The 11,749-nt window shown below is 29.0% G+C and overlaps 1 protein-coding gene across 6 annotated transcripts; it reads right to left on the minus strand.

The window, feature by feature from the left end:
* Window positions 1-3,927: 3,927 nt before the first annotated feature.
* LOC124839912 (putative E3 ubiquitin-protein ligase RHB1A) lies at window positions 3,928-6,849 on the minus strand. Of its 6 annotated transcripts, XR_007028971.2 has the most exons (6): window positions 6,696-6,849; window positions 5,932-6,056; window positions 4,755-5,187; window positions 4,525-4,634; window positions 4,322-4,422; window positions 3,928-4,227 (listed from the first exon to the last, which is right to left on the minus strand). XR_007028971.2 is itself a non-coding variant. In XM_047315850.2 (5 exons), the coding sequence occupies exons 2-5, from the start codon at window positions 5,998-6,000 to the stop codon at window positions 4,393-4,395; spliced, it is 642 nt and encodes a 213-aa protein (XP_047171806.1). In that variant the 5' UTR covers window positions 6,001-6,056; window positions 6,696-6,849; the 3' UTR covers window positions 3,928-4,392. The 6 variants fall into 6 exon arrangements, 5 of the variants coding, with proteins under 5 accessions (XP_047171806.1, XP_047171807.1, XP_087955880.1 ...); XM_047315850.2 differs by having other exon boundaries at window positions 3,928-4,422; XM_047315851.2 differs by having other exon boundaries at window positions 3,928-4,422; window positions 4,755-5,184; window positions 6,696-6,848.
* Window positions 6,850-11,749: the final 4,900 nt, after the last annotated feature.

Here is an 11,749-nt window from a genome sequence, read left to right on the forward strand (position 1 = left end):
TTATTTTCATTTCTAAAATTGTCTTATAGGATTTTGAAATTGTTTGAAAATATATATATATAATCGTTCTTTCGTTCTTAAGATTTTCACTTTTTTCTATATTCTCTAGTTCTTTATAAAATTTGATATAGCACTTTAAATTTATGCAACTTTTTCATAATCTTAAATAGATTAATCTTAGTTTATTTTTTCTACATTCAATCATTCATTCTTCTTCTTTTCTTTTCTTACTTTCGAATTATGCAATTTAATTTTCTACTTTTTTTTTATCTTATTTGGCTTTTCAATTTTTTAGGTTATTTTTCTAGTGTGATTCTTGACTCAATTGGTTGAAATTTAGTTCTCTATGCTTTTGAATGTTCATATTTAAGTGTTTTTAATATGTTATTTATTTAGTGTAACTCTTTTAATCACATCATGAATTGAATGAAAGATTAAGTAGTTTTTTTTTTCTTAGAATTAAATTTGTGATTGTAGTTTGAATTGAATATGGTACATCAAATTTAATTAGTTATTTGAAATTTGAATATATGTTCGTGACAAAACTTTACAATTTCAAGTTTATCTTTTATAATGGAATTTGGCTAAATTCACTCTTAAATAAATCCTCACTTAAGTGATTTTTATATACGACACTGGTCTTAGTAGATACTAAGAAATTAGACACTCAAATGGCACTATTCATTACCAATACTAAAAATTATCAAGTCAATAGTCACTCATATTCTAATCTTAATGTTTTATCATTAGTCTACTCACATGTTAGTCTTAATACATTATTATTAGTTCACTTACGAACTAGTTTTTCGAAGTTAAGAATAATACACAATAAATGATAGTTTAAGAAAAACATAAAATAAAGTATTTTAGAAACTTTATCAACCCACATAATAATTGAAACGTTTCATTAATAAAATGAATAGAAAGCAAGATATAAAGGCAAACAATAAAGGGTTGCCTTATTAGGAGATTACACCATCAATTTTTCATTATTGTTAAAGTTAATTAGACATATGTCTAATCCCATACATATGTTTTGACCATGGTGTTTAAGTTGGATAAGAGATTTCATAAATGAGTTTATAACAATATCAAGTGTTGGAGTTATATCTTCAAGTATCCTTTATCAATAATCCTTAAATTGGATGGAATTGTCTAAATATATGTTTGGATCAGTAATAAGATCTTAATTCCTTAGTATGTGCAATTTCTCCATTGTTGTCGACAGGGGTCAATTGGATCCCGTGTTAGAAAATCGCAAAAACCTAAAAAAATGAATTTTTTTATCCAAACAACATTATTTTGATACACTAGAAACAACAATTTATTCGACAATTATTCTTATTTTGAGTAATTATAACTTAAAATTTCACCATTCAAACAAAACACAAAATCAAGAATAAACTATTATCTCCTTTATTAGTTTGCATTTGATCCAATACCTATAAATAAGAACTTTAAAATTCATATGAAACAAATGTTTTACCTCATCACAAGTAGAAATGAAGAAAAATATTATAATAGACTTAATTGGTCTCCAAATTTAAGGTTAGTGTCTAGTTGGTATTCGCTTTTAAAAATGTCTTAATTGCGTCCTCGTATGGTATAATTGGCAAAAATAGAGTTAACTTAAAAGAAGACTGCATTTTTTTTCCTCTCGTGTGGTCCTTTGACTATGCTAAGAAAAATAAATCTTTTATGTCATGACAAATCCTTGCACTTTGTCTACCTTTATTTTCGTACAAAGTGAAAAAATAATAATAATAAATACTTATACAAATATATAATAGGACTTCTTTCACCGTGTGTACTTTGTTTTTTTTTTTACAAAGTAACTTTTTAGAATAACTATTTCTTTTTACTGAAAATATAGACACCTATTAATTTTCTTGAAACTTTTTCATTTGTTTTTTATTTTTTAATATTTTAGACTATAATTTTGTAATCACTTCATTTAACTTTTAAAGAAATATTTTTATTTTAATAAACTTGTATTAAAATATTGAGTTTTTTAAAAAATTTAATAATACAAATGCACCACAAAGCAGGTTTTCACTAAAAATAAATAATTAATAATATATATTTCTTTGTATCATAGTATATATATATATATATATATGAATTTTTTCTTATTCTTTAATATTTTATGATTTTTTATTAGTCATTATACGACTAAAGTATTCCATTGTTTTAGTTAATCTATTAAAAAAACATATAAATTCATATATGTGTTATAACAACTATTTACAATAAAATTATAGAAATTATGTATATTTAATTTGATATTAATAATAATAATAATTTTATTATTTTTAATTATTATAAAAAATTTGAACAGTAATAAATGTGTTTTCATAAGTAAATAATAATAGAGATTCAAATTTAAAATATCTCAATGTTATATTATTTTAATTAGATATATATTATAAATCTATACCTATATATATTATATTATAATATATATATATATATTATATATATATATATATATAAAGTGAATTTATTTTATCGTCATTAATTTTTAATTTTATGCTTTAAATATATTGTTTTTAAATTAAAATAAGCATATATATAGAAGACAATGACTTCTACATCCAAAGTATATTTTTTTATACTAAATTTATCTCTTCTAATGATATAATTTTACCATATACTTTATATAAATTAAATTTCGTGTTTAATTTTCATTTTGTAATGTTATTTATGAGAATGTTAGAATTTTTTATTCTTTGTGCTTTCTTTTTTTCTCCTCAAAATCATAATAAAGTAAATTCAAATTGGCCACAAATTAAAATTGAAATTGAAAATTTTATAAACACGTAGTTATTAGGTTGTTGTCACCACTTGGCAGACAAATTTTGACTCTCAAGATTTATCATTATGGTGTGAAACTATTTTATATGTTTTTTTTTTTCAAAAAATGTAAGTACATCAAGTTACAGAACAAATGACCAAAGGAGAGAAAAAAAAGTGGCAAACTTTTTTTACTAAATCACCACCAAGTTAACTCCATTTCTGACAATTTAAAAAAGAGACTTGAGTGATCAATTATATTACATGAGAACATTTTTAAAAGCGGATACCAACTAAACACTAACCAAACAATTAAGCCATTATAATAATTTAACAAGACTTAACCACTTGAATTTTATATATTCAAAAATTACCAAAATTAGTCATTAAATGTGTGTCACCTTGGATATCTTAATATATTCTTATACCAAACTTATAATGCGTACAAAAAATATAATTATATTGAGTATACTACTTTCAATTATTCAGTTCAATGAGAAAACTAGTTTTCCTCTCATTATTCTCTTAAATAATGAACTCAATGATAAGAGTATGATTTCTTTTGTCCTTTCAATCTATTATATATGCATAATCCTATGAATACGTTCTCGTAATAATAGATCTCAATATTAAATATAGATTTAAAAGAAGTTTCATACGCCTAATATATAATTGATTTTTGTTGAATATCCTATAAGCTTTTTATTTAAATCCTTAAATTAAATATTTATTTATATTTAGGCTTAAATAAATTTATTTTTTTTTCAATTAAATACCCTACAACATTTTATATTTTTGAGTATTCAATATTTTTTCATTGTTGGTCAGAGCTCTTATAATTTTTTCTTTCCGTGTCAATGTAATAACTGGTCATTGCGTAAGACCAAAATGTTGGCAACACCTGTAATATCATGACAGCACATTTATAACCAAGTCAACACACTAAAACTACTTTCAATTATTCTTAAAAAAAAATTGTATCCTTCAGTATTTTTATCATAAAAAAGAGAGTATATTTTGCATCATATGATCACGGATCACGTATCATATGTTAATGGGGGTAATAGAGTTATTCAACACTAATACATGGAATAACTAACATAGACGTTGAGAGTAGAAATGACTCAAGCAATATATAAAACTTGAACAAAAGATTGAGTATTAAAAACAATCCAAAAAGACCAGGAACTTATTTAAGCCTAAAATATACAATGTGAAGTAACACCTCAAACGAAGAACTAGTATTCCCACCTTTATAAAAGATCAAAGAGAGAGAGCATCCTACCATTCTTTGACAATGTAACAAAAGTTTTACAATCAACAAGAGAAATCATATTGGCTGCTGTTTTCGGATGTAACATCCAGATATCACTTTGAAACATGCTAATTCATAAAACTATGAAAGAGAGAATATTTCCTTCAATTTCCTGTATGCTGCAACGCAGGGGACAGTGAGTAAAAAATGGAATAATCCAGAAAACAAAGAAAACGAAACAATCCAAATACAGCCATCAATTCAGGTTGCTACCATATTAAAGTCATGACTTTGTAATCTCGCTTCTCACACACACTATATTTGAACTCCTAAGTTGACATGTATTATTCAATGGGAGGGTTGAAAACCAAATCCTGCATTAGAAAAAGACAGAATTGTTCAAAGTATCATATTCATTAGGACATATTCGAAATGATGTGAAGATAGAAGAGAGATTGAGAATTATTGGGAGAAACCTGATCGCACACAGGGCAAGTTTCACTTCTTTCCATCCATTCCAGAATGCATGCAAGGTGAAAATGATGGTCACAATTTGTTGCGAGTTTTGGATTCTCTGCATCATATTCTGCTAGGATAACAGGATATACATCCGTCATCAGTAAACATAATAACTGTCACATAATAAATTACCTGATTAATACCATCAGCTAGAAATATTTTAAAAAAGGAGCTAAGAGAACATCACCTTCTAAACAAATTGGGCATGTATCCTCCTCTTCTACTAAAATTACAGGTTTTCCAGGCTTTGCAAGTTCAATTTCAGAACCCTTAGCAGAATCTATCTCTAGATCAGCCTGAACTTTGCATTCTGATTCCTTCAGCTCTTCCATCTTAACTGGGGTCCCATGATTGTCTCCAGATACTGGTTCTTGAATTGCACTAGAATCTGTAGAAAGCAAGGGTGCATTATGCTTGTCACTACGAATTTCTTGAGCTGCAGGTGGAGTTTGAGTGGTACCAAACGTAACATTGAAAGGGATAGGAGCAGGAGGAGGTCTATAAGTATCAGGAGATGACGTATCTAGATTAGTATCAACCAAGAGTCGCCCAGAGAAAGAAGAAGCGGCACCCTGGTGAGATGATAGAGGAACATGCTCCTCTGGTGCTCTTGGATACTGCTGAGATAGAAAATGCAGAAAATGAAGCAATTTTATAACATTTTGAGATCACAATCATAGATAGTAAACAACGGAAAGCAATCATAAACTCAGTTACTTGAAACAGCCTTCAAAATCTCATTGACAAAGCATTAAAAAGCTGCACCTTATATGATTGATATTTTTTATCATGAGCAAAAATGTTCATTTTGGTCCTCTAAGAATTAGGCGTTGCGTTAATAAGTTGAATGATTCATCCTTCCTTTATGATCGCATCATAGTAGTCTATAAAGGTTATTATGACACTAAATTGGGTCCTCAAAGTGACATCATATCAGTTAGTTCCCCAAAAGACGAAACTGATGGCATTCAGCTATCACTGGAGGATCAATTATATGTTTCTTTATAATAAACGGAAGACTGTATGTTGATCAACTTCACTTATTATCAGTTTCCTTTCTTACACGAATAGACTTCATTGAGAACATTCTTAAGCCTTCCCTCAGTAGGTGGCAAACCAAGTTACAAGCATCTTCCGTGCCAAATCTGTCTATCACACAATCTATGTCTTTCCCTCCTTTTCGGTTTTGTTGAAGAGAAATAAAGCACTGAATATAAGTGGAAAATTTTCTAACCACAAAACAGTGAAATCGATGCATGTCCCGCAACAATAAATCAAACCCTCCTCAGAAAAGCAAAGTTAGGCAAAAGCTAAAAATAAAATAAAGTAAAAGCACAAAATTCAATTATGAAAAGCACACTGACATAATAGTAGGCAGGTGGAGCGCTCAACACAGTCTCCTTAGAAGAACAACAGCAGCAGCAACCGCCCATCACGCCTTATCTCCAGCATCCAAAAGTAATTATAGCTACTGAGTGCATCATTTCACCTTATACATGCAAAACCCCTTCAGATGATTAATTAATACAAAGACCATGATTCTACATTTAAAACCACACACACACACAGGGTGGATAATTCAACTTCATCACCATATGCATGTACAATCCCTCCACATAGTTAATTATCATAAGAACAGGACTTCTCACTAATCCACACACGCAAGCAATCACGAGAGTCAGCAACCCATTCAGTTATCGCAAATTCACGATCGTGCGTGGAAATCACTCTACCTCAGCGAAAGAGACTAATTATACCTAACTCTCCGAAACGCAATCAAATTCATCAAGACCTATTACCAAATTTTAAATAGAAAGTAAATACTGAGGAAAACGATCAGAACTGGCCGCGATTGATTTGAAACTTGAAAACAGGATTGATAGAAAAGCGAAACAGATAAACAGATAAATCTCAGGAGAAAGTTCAACGAATTCATTTTGAAGCAGTCATCAAGTATCAACAGAATATAAAGAAAAGGGGAAAACACGATAAATCAGTTACAGCAAACAAAAATTAAAAACGACACAGTATCCAATAGCTGAGCTGATAAGCATGGAAAGGAGGGGATATGAGCAAGTAATGAGTCCGAAATCAGCAGAAAGATAGGAGTGGCGAGCGAGAATGGAACCTTGAGATTGAGAATTGAGAAATCGAAATTCAGCAACAGAAGACGAGAAAGAAAAAAGAAAGAAGAAGAAGAAGAAGAAACTGCGCGAGTGATTGCTTTCGTTGGTATTTGACACGATGATGTGTTGGTGTGTGTGCGCAAGTGCCGAGCAGGTTTACGTGTACGAGAAAAGAATTGCACGGAAAAATTGAAAATTCCCCCCACTTACCCCTTTGTTAGCTTTCGTCATTCCTCCTCGCATCTCAACCGTTCACTTCCTCTTGTTTCTACTAATCAAACGCCCAGATTTGATTTTCTTTCGTTTTATGACCCGTGGTTCTTTATCGATAAAGATGAGATAAATAAAGAATATGTGGCTCCATCATGGAAAATGAGGATCATCCACCCGATATTGTATGTTTCTATTCCTGATAATACAAACTTAATAAATATGATTACTTTAATCTTCACAGCGATTATGAATCCATCAAACCTCTTTCTACGTATAATTATTGGATGTGTTAAGAGATTATTAAAAAACAATACAACTTAACTGTATTTTGGAAGTGACTAATATTAAGCTCCCTTTTAAACAATTAATATTTATAAACTTAGTTACCTAAATATCTAAATCAACGCGTATAATTATTGGATACGCAATAGTCAAATAAAGGATGACTATTCTTCTATTAATTAATTTTCATCTTTTGACGATGATATTATACAAATTATTCAAGAGACACTCTGCGCTCATAGAATTAGTTTACATTTGATTTTTATGTTTTTAATTTAATTTATAATTAATAATAGTACAGAAAGTTGTCCAATCATTTTAATTTCCGTGTGTTAGTTTGAGACTTGTCCGAATTCAACTATTCAAAAACTAAAATAATGGTTTAACAATAATATTTTGACAATATTTTAACATCATTTATGATTGGTACAAAATTACTCTACAATCAATAATAATAATCATAAACACCATAGACCAAACACAAAATAACAATGTTAAAATGTTGTCAGTATCATTATCCAAAATAACGTGTATGTTAATTAAAGAAGTTAACTAATGTAATTTAATTTTAGTAATTTCATCTAAAACAAACTCCATTTAAAAATAATATTCTTCTTAAAAGTAACCTTTTCTTAGAACTTAATATAAAATAATATCATTAAACAAAAGAAAATAATCAAAATTTATTTATATTTTCTTAAATCAAATTCTTTCATCCTGCACTTTTTTTTATCTCTCATATTTAACATTTATATTTGAATTTAATGATTAGGCATTGGTAGTAGAAAATATTTCAAAGAAAAATTATGGGTTGGATTAGACTGAACCTGCAATAAAAAATTATATATAAAAACTTTTTATACTGTTAGTGGATTCTTTAAATTTTATTTTAATAATAGTTTTTATAAAATTGTAACATAATTTGATCTTACGTACAATAACACACAAAAAAGTTGTCACGGTAAATCATCATACGTTGGTCAAAACGTAATTTAGCCTATTTTGAACTTTCAGGATTGTAGAATTTTGCAATTTTAATAATTGATTAATGTGAATAGTACATTATATGAATGCTAATATTAATTACTTACATTTAAATGAAAATAATGTATCTAACCTAATTAGTAAATATATTAGAATATATTTAACTGTAAAAAGTGTATTAAAATGGGTTAAATATGACGTATAACACAAAAAGACAAATTATCTTTTCTTTCTCTGTCTAAAAAGAAAAAAAGAACGTAAAAGAAAAAAAAGTTTCATATTTAATTAAAAAAAGTCATAAAATTAATTTTTCGTATGTATCCATAAATACCTTGATGTTATATCCTTTTCTGCATTTTTTTTGGGTACTGATTCACACAGTTTTCTTCTTTTATGTAAACTATTTTAATGCTCATTTACTTAAATTAAAATAAAACAATGCTCAAAAAATTCAGAAACTAAAAAACAAGTTAAATCACTATTAAAACAACGAACAAAAAACGTGGATAAAATATCTTCAGGGGGCGTTTTTTTTTCTTTTTTTAAGATATATTTTGCCCTTTGTTAAAATTAATATATTTAATATTATTATTATTATAGAGTTGTTTAGGTAACATTTTAAAATATACTAAATTTCAGTTGATAAAAATAATTTCATATATTATTCTAATTTAGTACGTTTTAAGAGGTTAATATATATATATATATATATATATATATATATATATATATATATAATAGTTAATAAAATGATTTTGTGGATTAGTTTAAATTAATTTAAAAAAAGTATGTTGATGAAATAACTTCCAATTTAAAAAAAAAAACGTTTTAAAATTAACTATAAACTTCCAATTTAACTGAAAAAAATAAAGGAAACAATTAATAAAACATCAATGTGGCTACAAAAATTTCATAGATTTCAACTCATTTATTGCATTACATTGTGTCCAAGAGGAATGAAGTATCCAGAACCATGGCCTCCATGACCAGCGGATGAAGGAGTCCCTGAGGCCGCAGAATTCCCTTCAAGCTCAGTGGCACCGCGGAATAAACTCCACCTCGAACCAATGTACCCCTACGTCCCCTCCTCTCCGGCCGCCTCCAACGTGTGGTCGCACCGCGGTCCCGACCCATCCTACTTCTTCTCTAAAATGGCATTCACCACTGAGTAAGTTGGCGCCAGCCTTGGACCTACCACCGGACTGTGCTGCACCTCACCCATTGTCACCGGTGACGACGGCTACTGTTACGACGGCGACTAAGCCGAAAATCCACTTGCCACTAGTCACCCAAAGAACTGGAAACCGGTTCTGGTTTTAGGAGGAGCTAATTCTGGAAGAGAAATTAGAAAAATTGGTTCTGGTTGTAGGGAATCTGGTTGCAGTGGGAACCTATTCCAGATGCCATTCTTTTATTTCATGCAAGGAGAGACCAGTTAAGAGAGTCACTGCCTCATTGCTCTTACTCACCTCCAAGTTGTTGCAATTATCGAACATAATGGTCACTCTTATATTTGTCTTTTAACCGTAAATAAATCATTCAATACGAACACATAATTAGTCTAAGAATAAAAAATTATCATCCATAATTTTGATATTGGAATATTACATTCTCAACTGTGATATAAGTGATGTAAGAACGCTTAATATGAGTTGGCTTCTGTTTAGATTTAATTTAAATCCAATAAAATAGGTTGGATCAAAAATATATATTCATTTTAATTAGATAATATATATTTGATTTTTTTTTCAATTTAATTTAAATTTAATTAAATGTATACTGAGTATACTTTATTATTTAAATCAAGTTTTTTAAAATATCTAATATATTTAACAATTATGTCCATTAGATATATGTTTGTCTCGTTTTGGATTTAAGTTGATTTGTGTTAATTTAAAATTGACTTAAGTTAATCTGGGTTAGGAGTGTTTGACTTGACTTGAAACTTAATTTCACTTGGGTTTAAGTTAACTTGGCTCAACCTAGAGTTGCGTTGACTCGATTTGACTTTGGACATGTTATAGCTTGAAGTCAACTCAACTTTAGGTTGGGCGTGACTCAAACCCACTTTTAATTGGAATTGACTTGACTTGACATTCATCTAAGGTCGACTAGGCTTGATTTGTGTTCGTTGATGACTCGAGTCGACCTTCAATCGAGATTACTTGGCTCTTCTTATTCGAGGTCGTCTCAGGTTGACCTCCATTCGGAGTCGACTCGTGCTAACTTTTTATTAAGACGAACTCGACTTGAACTTCGTTTAGGACCATCTTGGACCAACCTTGTTTGGAGTAGACTCGAGTAACCTTTATTTGGGATAGACTCGAGTGACTTTTATTTAGGATAGACTCAGGTCAACTTTCAATGGACCGACTCAGGTTTAACCTTTGTCCAATCCTAATTACAATTAACCTTTGTATAGGAAAGATTAGGATCAACCTTTAGTTGGAGCCGATGGAGTCAATCTTCGGCTAAGACTGACATGAACTTCAACAATGTTCGATGTAGCCGAACTTCAATAATAGTAGCCTTGATTAACTTTCGGTTGATGTTGTTCACCTTCAGTCAGGGTCTCTCCTAGGTCGACTTTTGATCAGAGTTGCCTAGACCAAACTTCTATCTAGATTTACGCTTAAATATAAAAATTAAATTACTAATTATTTATTTTTTAATCTATGCTTGATATTATTTTTAATAACTTATTCATACGAGTGTTAAATTTGAATAGGAAAATTTAAAATATCTTGAAATTGTTAAAGTCAATAGAATCTTAAATTTAAATAAGAAAAAGAAACACTTGCTAAGGACAATGGTCAAAAGATTTTTTTGTCCAAATTATAATTAAAACGTAAAATAAGAAGATTTGGGAAGAACCCAACCCACGAGCATATATATATTTTGAATGTTATGATCTGACATATCATATGGTTATTGCTAGAAATTATGGTGAGTCAGATGTATGCTCTTTTGAGTTATGAGCACACCTTTCTTCATGATGGAAAGCAATCCTCTTGCAACCACGTCATTTTGAATCCTCGTGGCGTTATTTGATTTTCTTCCACTTTTTTTTCTTCTCTTTTCTCGCATCTTTTTAGTGTCTTTTAAGATTTGAGCTTTCTTTTCAAGATTGGTTTTTTCAATGAATTAAGCCTTTTCTTTTTGAAAAAAAAAATGCATTGCAAGTATATCCAAGCTCAATATGTACTAACAAAAAATAGAAAATATAGAAGGAACATCCATGAAAATTATGGCCTGGTAAGCAAAATTTGTAATATTCTTACTCTAAATCATATATAAATTATCTAAAATGCAATAAGTTGAGAATTACATTTTAGTCCTTTTTTTAATCTCAAAAAGAGGACGAGGATATGATATATTCCCATGAGAATATAAGTTATTGTCCACGATAACTACTTACTTCAATTATATTTGTATTTTTTTTTAATTGAGTAAATTTTAATTTTTAAATTTTTAAATGGTGAATAAACATATTTATAGAAATACTATATTATCTATAATTATATATAGAATGTGAGAACCTGATTAATTAAGCACTTAAATCCACATTCTGATCACC

Source organism: Vigna umbellata, chromosome 9 (assembly GCF_029865625.1).
Source record: "Vigna umbellata cultivar VRB3 chromosome 9, Vumbellata_1.0, whole genome shotgun sequence".
Lineage (NCBI taxonomy): Eukaryota > Viridiplantae > Streptophyta > Magnoliopsida > Fabales > Fabaceae > Vigna > Vigna umbellata.

Excerpts from the sequence above, each read along its gene's own strand:
- LOC124839912 (XM_047315849.2), bottom strand. The coding sequence starts at position 6,000 with ATGGGCGGTTGCTGCTGCTGTTGTTCTTCTAAGGAGACTGTGTTGAGC. Across the intron at positions 5,185-5,931 it reads CTCCACCTGCCTACTATTAT|TATCCAAGAGCACCAGAGGA; the intron begins GTCAGTGTGCTT and ends CTATCTCAGCAG. Across the intron at positions 4,635-4,754 it reads ATGCCCAATTTGTTTAGAAG|AATATGATGCAGAGAATCCA; the intron begins GTGATGTTCTCT and ends TTATCCTAGCAG.